At 43.0% G+C, this 17,500-nt stretch overlaps 1 protein-coding gene across 4 annotated transcripts in view; it reads left to right on the plus strand.

The window, feature by feature from the left end:
- Window positions 1–363: 363 nt before the first annotated feature.
- Window positions 364–17,500, plus strand: part of LOC143277162 (tudor domain-containing protein 7-like) — a 57,718-nt gene continuing 40,581 nt past the window's right edge. Inside the window, exons 1-6 of one of the 4 annotated variants that reach the window (XM_076581926.1) lie at window positions 364–509; window positions 7,553–7,819; window positions 9,848–9,953; window positions 10,903–11,014; window positions 13,986–14,372; window positions 17,049–17,130. In XM_076581926.1, coding sequence (XP_076438041.1) covers window positions 7,717–7,819; window positions 9,848–9,953; window positions 10,903–11,014; window positions 13,986–14,372; window positions 17,049–17,130 — 790 coding nt within the window. In that variant the 5' untranslated portion in view covers window positions 364–509; window positions 7,553–7,716. Of the gene's footprint in view, window positions 510–7,552; window positions 7,820–9,847; window positions 9,954–10,902; window positions 11,015–13,985; window positions 14,373–15,504; window positions 15,560–15,600; window positions 15,656–17,048; window positions 17,131–17,500 lie in introns of those variants that run through there. The other 3 variants (XM_076581927.1, XM_076581928.1, XM_076581929.1) reach the window with 3 other exon arrangements.

The raw sequence follows: 17,500 nt of genomic DNA on the forward strand, positions 1-17,500 counted from the left end.
TTATAGAATGAAGAGCATGCAGAAGTGATGTTTCCGACAGTTACAGTATATATTCAGGCATATTGACGATAAGAATATACAACGAAGTTCAAGTTCACATGATATCATTTTTGCGTGCTTGTGCACATGAACACAAGCATATATATATATTTCTATTTTCTCTAATTAATGTTTTCTTCCATTTCGTCTAAAATAACAAAATGTTAAAAGACGTTGACTAAACTAAAGTGATACAAATTAGAAAGAACCAGAAAATGGACTCGTCGCCAAACCATGAAAAAAAAGTTTTGTTTTTAGAGTTACTTCCCTTCCAAAGTTGTCTCTTTCAAAGAAGGTACGGTTCAGCCCATTTCCCGGGGAAGTTGCTTAAAGGGAAACAGAAACTGCATCCATGTCAGTGGGTGTTGCATGTTTTGAACCTTTTCCCTGTGTCATAACAAAGAAAATCTACGCAGCTGCTTATTTTTATCAACTGAAATAGCATCTTTTGATCGAGAACACAAGCTAAGGTGAGGTGCATAGCTGAAAACATGCATACTATCGTGCACATTTTGTTTAGTGTGTCGAGAGCCCCAGAGTTGTGAGAAAAATATTGACAGAGCATTGGACATTGGTCATGTTGCGAGGTTTTCCACTTGGCTTCTGTTGAGCAGTACACGCGATTTTAGTCTTCAGCTCAGCAAACTCAGCGAAGTCAGTCTTGTGTTTCATTACCATAGTCCTGTAAGGGAACCAGCACACGAGACAACTTTGGAATGTAGGAAAACATGTTCCAAGAATTGTATTTGTAAATGTGACCAAGAACCAGCCAAGAACGCAGTAACCATTTTGTTTCAGATCGCGTGTAAATCGATGAAAATAGCTGAACTGTTGTGTTGGAGGACCGCATTTTCAATCATTATTCTGTTGCTGTTGTTCAAGTAGTATGCAAATGTTCACTTTCTTCAAAGTCTGCAGCGTTTGGGGGTGATGGCCTTTGTGTGAGATGACCAAATTTTAATGATTATTTAGTGGAATGTAATATGAAGATGCTTACTCCAAAGTCAGCACCATTTGGGGAGTGGGTTGGGGGAGAGGGGGATTTCAGTTTGCATTATTGAATACTATCCCAGCAACTGCCAGCTAGCACTTGTATTCATGTGAATAATTATGCATTGCCAGGTGAAACCTGGGATGCAGTGGTCATCACTGACTTTGGAAACAACCAACATTTACACTGCACTGAGTGTGTTTAAATCCAAGGTTTTTGGTTTTATTATCGTTATATTTGATCAGTTACTGAGGTACCCACCAGCTTGAAATGGGTGGTATAAGCACACAGTGATCAATGTGTATCCGTATTGTTCGGTATAAACACATAGTGATCAGTGTGTATCCGTATCGTTCGGTATAAGCACATAGTGATCAGTGTGTATCCGTATCGTTCGGTATAAGCACATAGTGATCAGTGTGTATCCGTATCGTTCGGTATAAACACATAGTGATCAGTGTGTATCCGTATCGTTCGGTATAAACATATAGTGATCAGTGTGTATCCGTATCGTTCGGTATAAGCACATAGTGATCAGTGTGTATCCGTATCGTTCGGTATAAGCACATAGTGATCAGTGTGTATCCGTATCGTTCGGTATAAGCACATAGTGATCAGTGTGTATCTGTATCGTTCGGTATAAGCACATAGTGATCAGTGTGTATCCGTATCGTTCTGTTTACACGACAAAAAATTCCAAATCATGATCAAGATACGTGCACATAGCATGCATGTTCTTATTTTCTTAATTGAAAATGATAAAAGTGACGAAAAAGTATGGTCTGAACTAGTGAATATAGAGCACTGGTTACAACCATAATTTGGTAGCTCGTTTTGTTTTGCTCAAATGAAACTGTTTCTTTTCAGTTTCACATTTTATTTTACCATTTGCTCATCATCAGAGTTTGATATGAACTAGTTCACAGCAGTGATATATTGATAAATTACTGGCTTATCTCAGTAGTCTATGACACACTCAGTGTCTCTCTTCAGGTTCTTTCTTGTGTCTTGTAGAGTAATGAACTCTCTTCCTTTATGGTTCAAATCATCTTTAATAATTCAACAGTTTTATGTTTGTTTGTGTGTGTGTTAAGGACTACAGAGTATGCTGATATACAGCTGGGGTTCACATGAATATCACAACAGATCAGAGGGTGACAGTTTCACTTTGCTCTTTACTTCTGGCAACTGTTGATATCATGCGCATCTAGTTACGTGGATATACGATAAACATGTGATGTCTATTTTCACATATGCTATGATGGACACAACAAACAGTACACATGACTGCAGTGCAAAGGCAGAAAGGCATCAACAAGCTTAAAGCTTATACTTGCTCACATGTTGCACTTCAAGTTCAAAATGAACATGACGGCTGATGAACAATATTATCATTTCTTTTGTTTCTGCTTTTATGCTTTGAAATGTTTTTACAATAATATAATAAAAAGAGATAGGAAGATGTCACAATAATAAATAACAAAAAGAGAGAGATAGGAAGTTGGCACAATAATAAATATCAACAAGAGAGAGATGGGATGATGTCACAATAATAAATAACAAAAAGAGAGAGGTGGGAAGTTGTCACAATAATAAATAACAACAAGAGAGAGATAGGAAGTTGTCACAATAATAAATAACAAAAAGAGAGAGATAGGAAGTTGTCACAATAATAAATATCAACAAGAGAGAGATGGGAAGTTGTCACAATAATAAATATCAACAAGAGAGATAGGAAGTTGTCACAATAATAAATAACAACAAGAGACAGATGGGAAGATGTCACAATAATAAATAACAAAAAGAGAGAGGAAGTTGTCACAATAATAAATAACAACAAGAGAGAGGTGGGAAGTTGTCACAATAATAAATAACAACAAGAGAGAGATAGGAAGATGTCACAATAATAAATAACAACAAGAGAGAGATGGGAAGATGTCACAATAATAAATAACAAAAAGAGAGAGATAGGAAGTTGTCACAATAATAAATATCAACAAGAGAGAGATGGGATGATGTCACAATAATAAATAACAACAAGAGAGAGGAAGTTGTCACAATAATAAATAACAAGAAGAGAGATGGAAAGTTGTCACAATAATAAATAGTTTCAGTTTCAGTTTCAGTTGCTCAAGGAGGCGTCACTGCGCTCGGACAAACCATATACGCTACACCACATCTGCCAAGCAGATGCCTGACCAGCAGCGTAACCCAACGCGCTTAGTCAGGCCTTGAGAAAAAAAAAGAAAAAAAAAAAAAAAAAAAAAAAAAGGGGGGGGGGGGAATAAATAATAGATAAGCTTACATACATAAATAAATAAATAAATAAATAATAATTATAATATAGAAAAAGGTAGTAGTAATAATAATAGTAATACTAATAAAATGATAATAATAAAAAATAAATAAATAAATAAATAAGACAACAATGGTGATAATTAAGCGAATGAATGTAAAATATGACGACACACATTCACACATGCACCCACACATGCATAACAGAAATGCACCAAACATGCAGTTTCACAGATATGAAAGTACAGTCAAATACATATAAACGTACATGAGCTCCAACACACACACACACACACACACACATTACCTTGCACCTCCTCCAACCCCCTCCTCCACACACTCATTTCTAGCCTACGTATCGCAGCTTCCACGGCACACACACACACACACACACACACGCACGCAAACACACACTCACAGAGATGAACACTTACTTGTACAAGCACACACATATACGCCCATATCTCCCACCCCCAACCCCCACACATATATACAAAGATATATATATATATATATATATATATATATATATATATATATATACACACATCCGTACACAGATCTCTCCTGACACTTGTGTACACTTACACTCTCGCGCATTCACAAACGCACTCAAAAACACAGACCCACACATCCACACAAACACACACATCCACACACGCACACGCACAGAGGCTGCCAAGAGGGATGGGAAAAGATCTCTGATGCCAAGAACGTGGCGTCTAGTGTGTTGCTCAGTCTATTGTATTTGGAAAGGCCCACAGAGACTCTGTTCCGTTTTGAAGAAATTTGCGCAATGTTGGTTTGGAAATGATGCCGATATTTGTTTGATTTGCAAAGCATCGTGCTCTACCTTTCATGTTAGACTTTCGGCCGCTCCCTCTCTCTGCTTCTATTTCTTTGAGGCGATCGATGGTGTGATGGCCTTGTACCTGTTCTTTTTGGTATTCTTTGACTTTTCTGAGAATTTCCGATTTTCCTAGATGTAGGCCGCTCGTTGGTGTTGCGTTACCAGCAAGTCTGTCAGCTCGCTCATTTCCCTTAACACCTGCATGTCCCGGGCAGTATGACCATGTGAGTTTTTTAATCTGAAAGTTGCGCATTGCCTTATGCCACTCTGGGCTTCCCATTCCGTTTTCAATTTTCTGTATGAGGTTCATTGAGTCGGTTAGAATCATGGCATGTTGGTTTCCGGGCGTATGGATGGACGATAGCCACTGGAGGGCATGTGTCGCAGCTTCAACTTCCATCGTTAGGCTGGAGGTTGTGACTTTGTAGGCAGCATTCTCTTCCCAAATTGTTTTTCCATTTTGTTTCGCAGTGAATCCCCAACCAGACTGGTCTTTGGTGACTGAGCCATCTGTGTATATGATGATGTCCTCTTCTTTACTGTTTTCTTCTATGAGTAGCTTCACTTCCGCATCTGTTTTGCCCTCTGGCCATTCCCGACAATGTCTTCCTAGAGTGGGTGAAATGACTGTGTTGAATAGATGGTTGAGGTTTTTTTTAATAAATAACAACAAGAGAGAGATGGGAAGTTGTCACAGTAATAAATAACAACAAGAGAGAGATGGAAAGTTGTCACAATAATAAATAACAAAAAGAGAGAGATGGGAAGTTGTCACAATAATAAATAACAACAAGAGAGAGGAAGTTGTCACAATAATAAATATCAACAAGAGAGAGATGGGAAGATGTCACAATAATAAATAACAACAAGAGAGAGATGGGAAGATGTCACAATAATAAATAACAAGAGAGAGATGGGAAGATGTCACAATAATAAATATCGACAAGAGAGAGATGGGAAGTTGTCACAATAATAAATATCAACAAGAGAGAGGAAGTTGTCACAATAATAAATAACAACAAGAGAGAGATGGAAAGTTGACACAATAATAAATAACAACAAGAGAGAGGTGGGAAGTTGTCACAATAATAAATAACAACAAGAGAGAGATGGGAAGTTGTCACAATAATAAATAACAACAAGAGAGAGGTGGGAAGTTGTCACAATAATAAATAACAACAAGAGAGAGGAAGTTGTCACAATAATAAATAACAACAAGAGAGAGATGGGAAGTTGTCACAATAATAAATATCAACAAGAGAGATAGGAAGTTGTCACAATAATAAATATCAACAAGAGAGAGATGGGATGATGTCACAATAATAAATAACAACAAGAGAGAGATGGGAAGTTGTCACAGTAATAAATAACAACAAGAGAGAGATAGGAAGTTGTCACAATAATAAATAACAACAAGAGAGAGATGGGAAGTTGTCACAATAATAAATAACAACAAGAGAGAGATGGGAAGTTGTCACAATAATAAATAACAACAAGAGAGAGATGGAAAGTTGTCACAATAATAAATAACAATAAGAGAGAGGTGGGAAGTTGTCACAATAATAAATAACAACAAGAGAGAGATGGGAAGATGTCACAATAATAAATAACAACAAGAGAGAGATGGGAAGATGTCACAATAATAAATAACAACAAGAGAGAGATGGGATGATGTCACAATAATAAATAACAACAAGAGAGAGATGGGAAGTTGTCACAATAATAAATAACAACAAGAGAGAGATGGGAAGTTGTCACAATAATAAGTAAAAGAGAAAAAAAAAGATTGAAAGATGTCACAATAATAAATTACAAAAAGAGAGATGGGAAGTTGTCATTATGATAAATAAAATTAATAACAACAAGAGAGGCAAGGCCTTCAAGACTCACTTGTGATACACTTTAAAAAATAAAAAAAATCCAAGCTTTTTATGTATAATTTTAAAATGTAATGTTTAAGATGCGAAAGACCAGTTTAAAGCAAATTAAGTCCCCTAGCATTAATTACAGAGTAATTTCCCTTTTTTACTATCTGCACCAAAAACGTTTGCAAAATAAATAAAACTTCCATGCTTAGCAAAAGAAGTTCCTGTTTGAACAAAAAATGATAATAATGACTGCTCTTGTTGTTGGGTCAGAATATCAGATCAAAGTGCCAAGTTTAGAGAATACAAAAAAATATAAATATAACAGTAAAACTGTAAATGCAGTTTGCATATAATTAGGCTTCATTTTTTTATTGTTTTTGTGCCCATCCCAGAGGTACAATATTGTTTTAAACAAGATGACTGGAAAGAACTGAATTTTTCCTATTTTTATGCCTCATTTGGTGTCAACTGACAAAGTATTTGCAGAGAAAATGTCAATGTTAAAGTTTACCACGGACACGCAGACACACACACACACACACACACACAGAGACACACACAGACAACCGAACACCGGGTTAAAACATAGACTCACTTTGTTTACACAAGTGAGTCAAAAATGAAAGGTTTGGAATTCTAGTAGTAAGTACTTGATTATCAATCTGACATTTCTAAGACAAAAGACACAGACATATAATATGATATGGCAATGTCAAGATACAGACATATAGTATGATATGGCAATGTCAAGACACAGACATATAGTATGATATGGCAATGTCAAGACACAGACATATAATATGATATGGCAATGTCAAGACACAGACATATAATATGATACGGCAATGTCAAGACACAGACATATAATATGATACGGCAATGTCAAGACACAGACATATAATATGATACGGCAATGTCAAGACACAAACATATAATATGATACGGCAATGTCAAGACACAGACATATAATATGATACGGCAATGTCAAGACACAGACATATAATATGACATGGCAATGTCAAGACACAGACATATAATATGATATGGCAATGTCAAGACACAGACATATGATATGGCAATGTCAAGACACAGACATATAATATGATACGGCAATGTCAAGACACAGACATATGATACGGCAATGTCAAGACACAGACATATAATATGATATGGCAATGTCAAGACACAGACATATAATATGATATGGCAATGTCAAGACACAGACATATAATATGATACGGCAATGTCAGTCTTGTAGTACAAACATCCAGCTGCTGTTCTAGTGTATGTGAACAAGATGCGTGAGAAGAATCAAGCCAGAGACGATCTGTGCTCAACTTCTGAGCAGTGAAGTTTTTGTGGTTTTTTCAGTTTGCAGGGTAATGTTATTTATTTATTTATTTTTGTATGTGCACATTTTTCCCTTCTTTTTTTTTTATTTTTTTAAATTTTTTATAAACTGGTGCGTTCTGTTTGTGAAATGTTGCATGGTGTGTTGACTGTGTGCAGGGGAAAGCAAGAAGCCCTGTGACGACAGCGTTCACTACACTCAAGTCGGAACAGCAGCCACAAGGAGCAGACTTTGTGACGACAGCGTTCACTACACTCTACAAGTCGGAATAGCAAACTTTGTGTTTTATTTTTTGAATTATTTTTTCAACACAGACGTGACCATGGCAAACGGGGGGGAGGACGATGAACTGAGGAGTGCCAAAGCCATGATTCGCTCCGTGGTGATGAGTGTCAAGGAAGGAGTGCCAGCCTCACAGTTCATGCGTGAGTCAGTCTGTCTCCCTGTCTGTATGTCTGTTGCATAAAGTTGTGTGTGTGTACTGTATATATGAATGCTCAGTCTGTCTCCCTGTCTGTACGTCTGTTGCATAAAGTTGTGTGTGTGTACTGTATATATGAATGCTCAGTCTGTCTCCCTGTCTGCACGTCTGTTGCATAAAGTTGTGTGTGTGTACTGTATATATGAATGCTCAGTCTGTCTCCCTGTCTGTACGTCTGTTGCATAAAGTTGTGTGTGTGTGCTGTATATATGAATGCTCAGTCTGTCTCCCTGTCTGTACATCTGTTGCATAAAGTTGTGTGTGTGTGCTGTATATATGAATGCTCAGTCTGTCTCCCTGTCTGTACGTCTGTTGCATAAAGTTGTGTGTGTGTACTGTATATATGAATGCACAGTCTGTCTCCCTGTCTGTACGTCTGTTGCATAAAGTTGTGTGTGTGTACTGTATATATGAATGCTCAGTCTGTCTCCCTGTCTGTACGTCTGTTGCATAAAGTTGTGTGTGTGTACTGTATATATGAATGCTCAGTATGTCTCCGTGTCTGTACGTCTGTTGCATAAAGTTGTGTGTGTGTACTGTATATATGAATGCTCAGTCTGTCTCCGTGTCTGCACGTCTGTTGCATAAAGTTGTGTGTGTGTACTGTATATATGAATGCACAGTCTGTCTCCCTGTCTGTACGTCTGTTGCATAAAGTTGTGTGTGTGTACTGTATATATGAATGCTCAGTATGTCTCCGTGTCTGTACGTCTGTTGCATAAAGTTGTGTGTGTGTACTGTATATATGAATGCTCAGTCTGTCTCCCTGTCTGTACGTCTGTTGCATAAAGTTGTGTGTGTGTACTGTATATATGAATGCTCAGTCTGTCTCCCTGTCTGTACGTCTGTTGCATAAAGTTGTGTGTGTGTACTGTATATATGAATGCTCAGTCTGTCTCCCTGTCTGTACGTCTGTTGCATAAAGTTGTTTGTGTGTACTGTATGTATGAATGCTCAGTCTGTCTCCGTGTCTGTACATGTTTTGCATAAGGTTGTGTGTATGTATGAATGTTTGTGTGTATACTGTAATCTGCAATCTGTATTGATTTGATACTGTTGAATGGCTTCTAGTTGGTATGTCTGTGTGAGATATGGTATGTGTTTTAACTTGACTTAAGCCTGTTCTCTCGATAGTTATTATGGTCTTTGCTTACATGTTGGGGTGTCTGTCTTATGAACAAGAGGAAGAAGATTGCATACAGCCTTTTACAGGTGTAAGACTGATAAAATTTTGCATGTGAACAGTATCAGTATCAGTAACTCAAGGAGGCATCACTGCGTTCGGACAAATCCATATACGCTACACCACATCTGACAAGCAGATGCCTGACCAGCAGCACAGCCCAACACACTTAGTCAGGCCTTGAGAAAAAAACAACAACCAACAACAACATAAAAAAAAAATTAAAAAGTGAATGAATATTTAAAAAAGAAAAAAAAAGAAAAAAAAGAAAGAATAATAAAAGATAAGATATAATTTTTTTTTTTAATTGTATGTGAGTGTTACATCAACTTAACGTTAAAGGACTGTGTGTGTGATTTCTTCCTGTTGGCACTGCATTCCTTTTGATCAGCAAAATTAATTGTACCTTTGAGTGCACAGAAAGCAGTAACTGAGTTATGTGGTGGATGTGATGTGTACATTGCTGAGTTGTGTGGTGGATGTGGTGTGTACATTGCTGAGTTGTGTGGTGGATGTGGTGTGTACATTGCTGAGTTGTGTGGTGGATGTGATGTGTACATTGCTGAGTTGTGTGGTGGATGTGGTGTGTACATTGCTGAGTTGTGTGGTGGATGTGGTGTGTACATTGCTGAGTTGTGTGGTGGATGTGATGTGTACATTGCTGAGTTATGTGGTGGATGTGATGTGTGCATTGCTGAGTTGTGTGGTGGATGTGATGTGTGCATTGCTGAGTTATGTGGTGGATGTGGTATGTGCATTGCTGAACAGTGGAGTGTGGTTCTGTTTCAGGAGACTACAAGGAATTCACCGGACAAACCATCCCCTACAAAACACTGGGCCACCCCACTCTGGACAGCTTCATGAAGTCCATCCCAGACGTTGTCTACGTTAAAGTGTAAGTGTTTTCTACCTCTTTCTGAAGCTCAGAAAACATAGGATAGTAAGAAAAGAAAAGAAGAAATATCAATGTTGAAGAATGTTTTTTGATTGATTGGTTGACATGGATACTTATATGGCACCTATCCTTGCTTGGACACCAAGCTCTAAGTGCTTTACAAATACGGGGTCCTTTGTACAATAGGCTGCCTACCTGGATAGAGCTGACTGACGGCTGCCACTGCATATGGGCGCTCATCATTCGTTTCCTGTGGCATTCAATTATTATATTATGTATCATTCAATCATTATATGTATGATGGTTTTTTTTTTTAGACCTGATTGCTGGACACATGAACACTATTTCTGCAAGATTTGAACTGCCTGGCTGGTAACGTGGAGACAAACAGTGTATACATGAGTGTTGCATGTACACAACAGTAATACACTGATACAGTGTATGTGTGATACAGTGTATGTGTGTTGTCTGTCTGTCTGGATCCTCCCGTCATGTCTGACGGATGAGTGGGCAGGCAGGTCATCTGATGGGGGTTCTCCTGTGGGAATGAAGACCACTTCCTGAGGCACAGGGTCGTCCACAGACACTGCATGGAATGGAGTCCTGCAGGCATGGGCCCTGTTTTCTCTGATTCCTCTTTTCTCGGATGGTGGCTGCTCTGTTGACTCAGTCGTCTTTGTGCCCTGGGTACACTGTTGCTTCCACTGTGTTCTTGCAAGGGCGACATCTTCCCGGGAAACGGTGTCGATGTTGCAGCTTCTGATGTTGGCCTTCAAGGTGTCTTTGTATCTCTTGAGAGGCCCACCTTGGTCACATTGTCCTTTCTTCAGTTGTCAGTAGAGCAGCACCTTTGGAATTCTGCTGTCCTCTACACGGACAGCGTGTCCTGTCCATTGGAGCTGGCTTTGAGGAGTATACACTCAGTGCTATGGAATGTGATGTCATGCAGAGTGCACGGAGTGGAGACGTACTTTGCGGTGGCCGACAAAACCACTCAGCACCTCCAGAACCTGATCCAGAGACAGAAGACCAACCCCAAGAAAAACAAGACTCTGAGGAAGGTGAGGGGGAATAGATCTTCATGATGTTGGTCAGTGGATAGGGGTGAGGGGGAATAGATCTTCATGATGTTGGTCAGTGGATAGGGGTGAGGAGGAATAGATAGTCATGATGTTTGTTGGTCAGTGGATAGGGGTGAGGAGGAATAGATAGTCATGATGTTTGTTGGTCAGTGGATAGGGGTGAGGAGGAATAGATAGTCATGATGTTTGTTGGTCAGTGGATAGGGGTGAGGAGGAATAGATAGTCATGATGTTTGTTGGTCAGTGGATAGGGGGGTGATGAGGAATAGTTAGTCATGATGTTTGTTGGTCAGTGGATAGGGGGGTGATGAGGAATAGTTAGTCATGATGTTTGTTGGTCAGTGGATAGGGGGGTGATGAGGAATAGTTAGTCATGATAGTCATGATGTTTGTTGGTCAGTGGATAGGGGGGTGATGAGGAATAGATAGCCATGATAGTCATGATGTTTGTTGGTCAGTGGATAGGGGGGTGATGAGGAATAGTTAGTCATGATGTTTGTTGGTCAGTGGATAGGGGGGGTGATGAGGAATAGTTAGTCATGATGTTTGTTGGTCAGTGGATAGGGGGTGAGGAGGAATAGATAGTCATGATGTTTGTTGGTCAGTGGATAGGGGTGAGGAGGAATAGATAGCCATGATGTTGGTCAGTGGATAGGGGTGAGGAGGAATAGATAGCCATGATGTTGGTCAGTGGATAGGGGGGTGATGAGGAATAGTTAGTCATGATAGTCATGATGTTTGTTGGTCAGTGGATAGGGGGGTGATGAGGAATAGTTAGTCATGATGTTTGTTGGTCAGTGGATAGGGGGGTGATGAGGAATAGTTAGTCATGATGTTTGTTGGTCAGTGGATAGGGGGGTGATGAGGAATAGTTAGTCATGATAGTCATGATGTTTGTTGGTCAGTGGATAGGGGGGTGATGAGGAATAGTTAGTCATGACAGTCATGATGTTTGTTGGTCAGTGGATAGGGGGGTGATGAGGAATAGATAGCCATGATGTTGGTCAGTGGATAGGGGGTGAGGAGGAATAGATAGCCATGATGTTGGTCAGTGGATAGGGGTGTGAGGAGGAATAGATAGTCATGATGTTTGTTGGTCAGTGGATAGGGGGGTGATGAGGAATAGTTAGTCATGATAGTCATGATGTTTGTTGGTCAGTGGATAGGGGGGTGATGAGGAATAGATAGTCATGATGTTTGTTGGTCAGTGGATAGGGGTGAGGAGGAATAGTCAGTCATGATAGCCATGATGTTGGTCAGTGGATAGGGGTGAGGAGGAATAGTCAGTCATGATAGCCATGATGTTGGTCAGTGGATAGGGGTGAGGAGGAATAGTCAGTCATGATAGCCATGATGTTAGTGGATAGGGGTGAGGAGGAATAGTCAGTCATGATAGCCATGATGTTGGTCAGTGGATAGGGGTGAGGAGGAATAGTCAGTCATGATAGCCATGATGTTGGTCAGTGGATAGGGGTGAGGAGGAATAGTCAGTCATGATAGCCATGATGTGTCAGTGGATAGGGGTGAGGAGGAATAGTCAGTCATGATAGCCATGATGTCGTCAGTGGATAGGGGTGAGGAGGAATAGTCAGTCATGATAGCCATGATGTTGGTCAGTGGATAGGGGTGAGGAGGAATAGTCAGTCATGATAGCCATGATGTTGTCAGTGGATAGGGGTGAGGAGGAATAGTCAGTCATGATAGCCATGATGTTGTCAGTGGATAGGGGTGAGGAGGAATAGTCAGTCATGATAGCCATGATGTTGGTCAGTGGATAGGGGTGAGGAGGAATAGTCAGTCATGATAGCCATGATGTTGGTCAGTGGATAGGGGTGAGGAGGAATAGTCAGTCATGATAGCCATGATGTTGGTCAGTGGATAGGGGTGAGGAGGAATAGTCAGTCATGATAGCCATGATGTTGGTCAGTGGATAGGGGTGAGGAGGAATAGTCAGTCATGATAGCCATGATGTTGGTCAGTGGATAGGGGTGAGGAGGAATAGTCAGTCATGATAGCCATGATGTCGGTCAGTGGATAGGGGTGAGGAGGAATAGTCAGTCATGATAGCCATGATGTTGGTCAGTGGATAGGGGTGAGGAGGAATAGTCAGTCATGATAGCCATGATGTCGGTCAGTGGATAGGGGTGAGGAGGAATAGTCAGTCATGATAGCCATGATGTTGGTCAGTGGATAGGGGTGAGGAGGAATAGTCAGTCATGATAGCCATGATGTCGGTCAGTGGATAGGGGTGAGGAGGAATAGTCAGTCATGATAGCCATGATGTCGGTCAGTGGATAGGGGTGAGGAGGAATAGTCAGTCATGATAGCCATGATGTTGGTCAGTGGATAGGGGTGAGGAGGAATAGTCAGTCATGATAGCCATGATGTCAGTGGATAGGGGTGAGGAGGAATAGTCAGTCATGATAGCCATGATGTTGGTCAGTGGATAGGGGTGAGGAGGAATAGTCAGTCATGATAGCCATGATGTTGGTCAGTGGATAGGTGTGAGGAGGAATAGTCAGTCATGATAGCCATGATGTTAGTGGATAGGGGTGAGGAGGAATAGTCAGTCATGATAGCCATGATGTCGGTCAGTGGATAGGGGTGAGGAGGAATAGTCAGTCATGATGTTGGTCAGTGGATAGGGGTGAGGAGGAATAGATAGTCATGATAGCCATGATGTCAGTGGATAGGTGTGAGGAGGAATAGTCAGTCATGATAGCCATGCTAACACGTCTTCATTACTGTGTCTCCGCAGGGCCCTCCCACTTGCTGCACCAAGTCCCAGTGTCAGATCACAAGATGGGTTGTTATCACTAGGCTACTACTCCATGTGGTTGTGTGTTTGTGTGTGTTAATGCTGTGTGATTTTGCTGTACAATGTGTTTGTGTGTGGTTTTTGCTGTACTGGTCACGGTGCTAACACGTCGTCATTACCGTGTTTTCTCAGGGCCCGCCCACCCGCTACCCCAGGTCGCACTCTCAGATCAGCAAGACGCCGCCCTCAGCGGCAATGGCAGGGGGAGGAGGGTGGGGGGGCTACAGCAACAAAGGGACACGACCCAAACCCAGCCAGGGGGTGAAGAGATTCAGTCACCAGAGACCCACCCTCAACACCACACCCAATCGGGTCAAACCCCCCGTCCTCTCCCCCACCACGCCCCATCCTCCCAGCACGGAGCCGTTCAGCGTGGACAGCGTATCGCCCCTGGTGGTGACCATCAGGGAGGGGGAGAGGGAGAGGGTGATCGAGAAGAGGGGGGGAGGGAACGGAGGCAAGCACATGGCACAGAGAGCCCTCAAGGACCTGGTGGGGCAGAGACAGCAAGAGAGAAAGGTGAGGTGGGTGGATGTGTGTGTGTGTGGGGGGGGGGGGACAAGCACATGGCACAGAGAGCCCTCAAGGACCTGGTGGGGCAGAGACAGCAGGAGAGAAAGGTGAGGTGTGTGGGTGTGTGTGTGTGGGGGGGGGGGGGGACAAGCACATGGCACAGAGAGCCCTCAAGGACCTGGTGGGGCAGAGACAGCAGGAGAGAAAGGTGAGGTGTGTGGGTGTGTGTGGGGGACAGGGGGTGGGGGGAGACAAGCACATGGCACAGAGAGCCCTCAAGGACCTGGTGGGGCAGAGATAGCAAGAGAGAAAGGTGAGGTGTGTGGGTGTGTGTGGGGGACAGGGGGTGGGGGGAGACAAGCACATGGCACAGAGAGCCCTCAAGGACCTGGTGGGGCAGAGACAGCAGGAGAGAAAGGTGAGGTGTGTGGGTGTGTGTGGGGGACAGGGGGTGGGGGGAGACAAGCACATGGCACAGAGAGCCCTCAAGGACCTGGTGGGGCAGAGACAGCAGGAGAGAAAGGTGAGGTGTGTGGGTGTGTGTGGGGGACAGGGGGTGGGGGGAGACAAGCACATGGCACAGAGAGCCCTCAAGGACCTGGTGGGGCAGAGACAGCAGGAGAGAAAGGTGAGGTGTGTGGGTGTGTGTGGGGGACAGGGGGTGGGGGGAGACAAGCACATGGCACAGAGAGCCCTCAAGGACCTGGTGGGGCAGAGACAGCAGGAGAGAAAGGTGAGGTGTGTGGATGTGTGTGTGTGGGGGGGGGGGGGACAAGCACATGGCACAGAGAGCCCTCAAGGACCTGGTGGGGCAGAGACAGCAAGAGAGAAAGGTGAGGTGTGTGGGTGTGTGTGGGGGACAGGGGGTGGGGGGAGACAAGCACATGGCACAGAGAGCCCTCAAGGACCTGGTGGGGCAGAGACAGCAAGAGAGAAAGGTGAGGTGGGTGGATGTGTGTGGGGGACAGGGGGTGGGGGGGAGGGAGGACAAGCACATGGCACAGAGAGCCCTCAAGGACCTGGTGGGGCAGAGACAGCAAGAGAGAAAGGTGAGGTGGGTGGATGTGTGTGGGGGACAGGGGGTGGGGGAAGGAGTGTGGGTGTGTGTGTGTCTGGGGGGGGGGGAGGGGGACAAGCACATGGCACAGAGAGCCCTCAAGGACCTGGTGGGGCAGAGACAGCAAGAGAGAAAGGTGAGGTGGGTGGATGTGTGTGTGGGGGGGGGGGACAAGCACATGGCACAGAGAGCCCTCAAGGACCTGGTGGGGCAGAGACAGCAGGAGAGAAAGGTGAGGTGTGTGGATGTGTGTGGGGGGAGGAGGGGGGGTGGGGGAAGGAGTGTGTGTGTGGGTGTGTGTGTGGGGGGTATGGGTGTGGGAGGGGTGAGGGGGTTTGTGTGTGTCGGGAGGGTTATGTGTGTGGGTGTGGGAGAGGTATGTGTGTGGGTGTGGGAGGGAGGAGGGGGGTGTGGGGGGTGGTGGGAGGGGGGTGGGAGGGGGGTGGATGTGGGAGGGTGGAGGGGTGTGGGAGGGGAGTGGGGGGTGGGTGGGTGTGTTATGTATGTGTGTGGCAGGGGGGGGTATGTGTGTGTGTGTTATGTGTGTGTGTGTGTGTGGTGGGGGGGGATGTGTGTGTGGGGGGCATGGGGGTGGGGGTATGTGTGTGGGGGTGGAGGTGTGGGGTGTGTGTGGAGGGGTGTGTGTGTAGATGTGGGGGAGGCGGGGTATGTGGGGATGTGTATCAGTGTGTGTGTGTATGTGCGTGTATGTATATATGTGTGTATGTTTGGGTGTGTAAATATGTGTGTGTGTGTGTGTTGTGTTGTGTTGTGTGTGTGTGTGTGTGTGTGTGTGTGTGTGTGTTGTGTGTGTGTGTGTGTGTGTGTGTATTTTTCAACACATGTACTGGTGCATGTGTATTCTCTTTACTGTGTATTAGTTTAAATGGTGTTAATTATATGTCTGTTTAGTTTTGATATAATATTCTGTGTCTATTCCTTATTGTGGGTATTGTCTTTGAGGTTGATGTCAACTGTGAAATTGAAGCATTTTATCTTTTCTATGTTGATGCTGATTGACTGATTCTTGTACATTGTGAAAGAAACGGCAGCTGGAGATGAGACAGCACTGTGTGTACTGAGAGTAAAGGCATGGATTAGAGTTGACATTATACAAAGTTAGTGTTGTGTACAGTAATGATAATGATAGCATAAACAAATATTATTATCATTATTTTATTATTCTGTTTCTAATAATGATAATAATAATGATGCTAATGATAACAACAATAATAATATTGATAATGATAATAGTAATAATGGATAGTAATTATATGGGACAAACTCCCAGTGTGATGGGCTTTGAGAACCTTGCTTGAAAAAACCCTATACAGTAGTGCATAATATCATTCCTCTGCACATGATGAAAACCCACATACGTACATATATATCTATATATACACAAAGACAGTCCTACATATTGCAGATATGAACAATCACACACACACACACACACACACACACACACACACACACACACACACAGAGACAAACACAAACACACACACAATTACACCTTTAGCCACACCCACCCTTAGCCACACCCACCTTTAGCCACACCCACTGCAGCCTGTTCCCTGTGACTGAGGGAGCGGTGTACATTGTGTGTTGGTGTGTTGGTACAGGGTCCGGCATCACGATACGAGCTGCCTCCGCGATTCCAGAAACTGAAAGAGAACAATGCAGGTGTCGTGAATGTTGGTCAAGGTATGTGTGCATGCGTGTGTGTGTACAAGTGTGTGTGTCTGTTAACAATGCAGGTGTCATGAATGTTGGTCAAGGTATGTGTGCATGCGTGTGTGTGTACAAGTGTGTGTGTCTGTTAACAATGCAGGTGTCATGAATGTTGGTCAGGGTATGTGTGCATGCGTGTGTGTGTACAAGTGTGTGTGTCTGTTATCAATGCAGGTGTTGTGAATGTTGGTCAAGGTATGTGTGCATGCGTGTGTGTGTACAAGTGTGTGTGTCTGTTATCAATGCAGGTGTTGTGAATGTTGGTCAGGGTATGTGTGCATGCGTGTGTGTGTACAAGTGTGTGTGTCTGTTATCAATGCAGGTGTCGTGAATGTTGGTCAAG

The sequence above is a fragment of the Babylonia areolata genome, chromosome 33, assembly GCF_041734735.1.
Source record: "Babylonia areolata isolate BAREFJ2019XMU chromosome 33, ASM4173473v1, whole genome shotgun sequence".
Taxonomy (NCBI): Eukaryota; Metazoa; Mollusca; class Gastropoda; order Neogastropoda; family Buccinidae; genus Babylonia; species Babylonia areolata.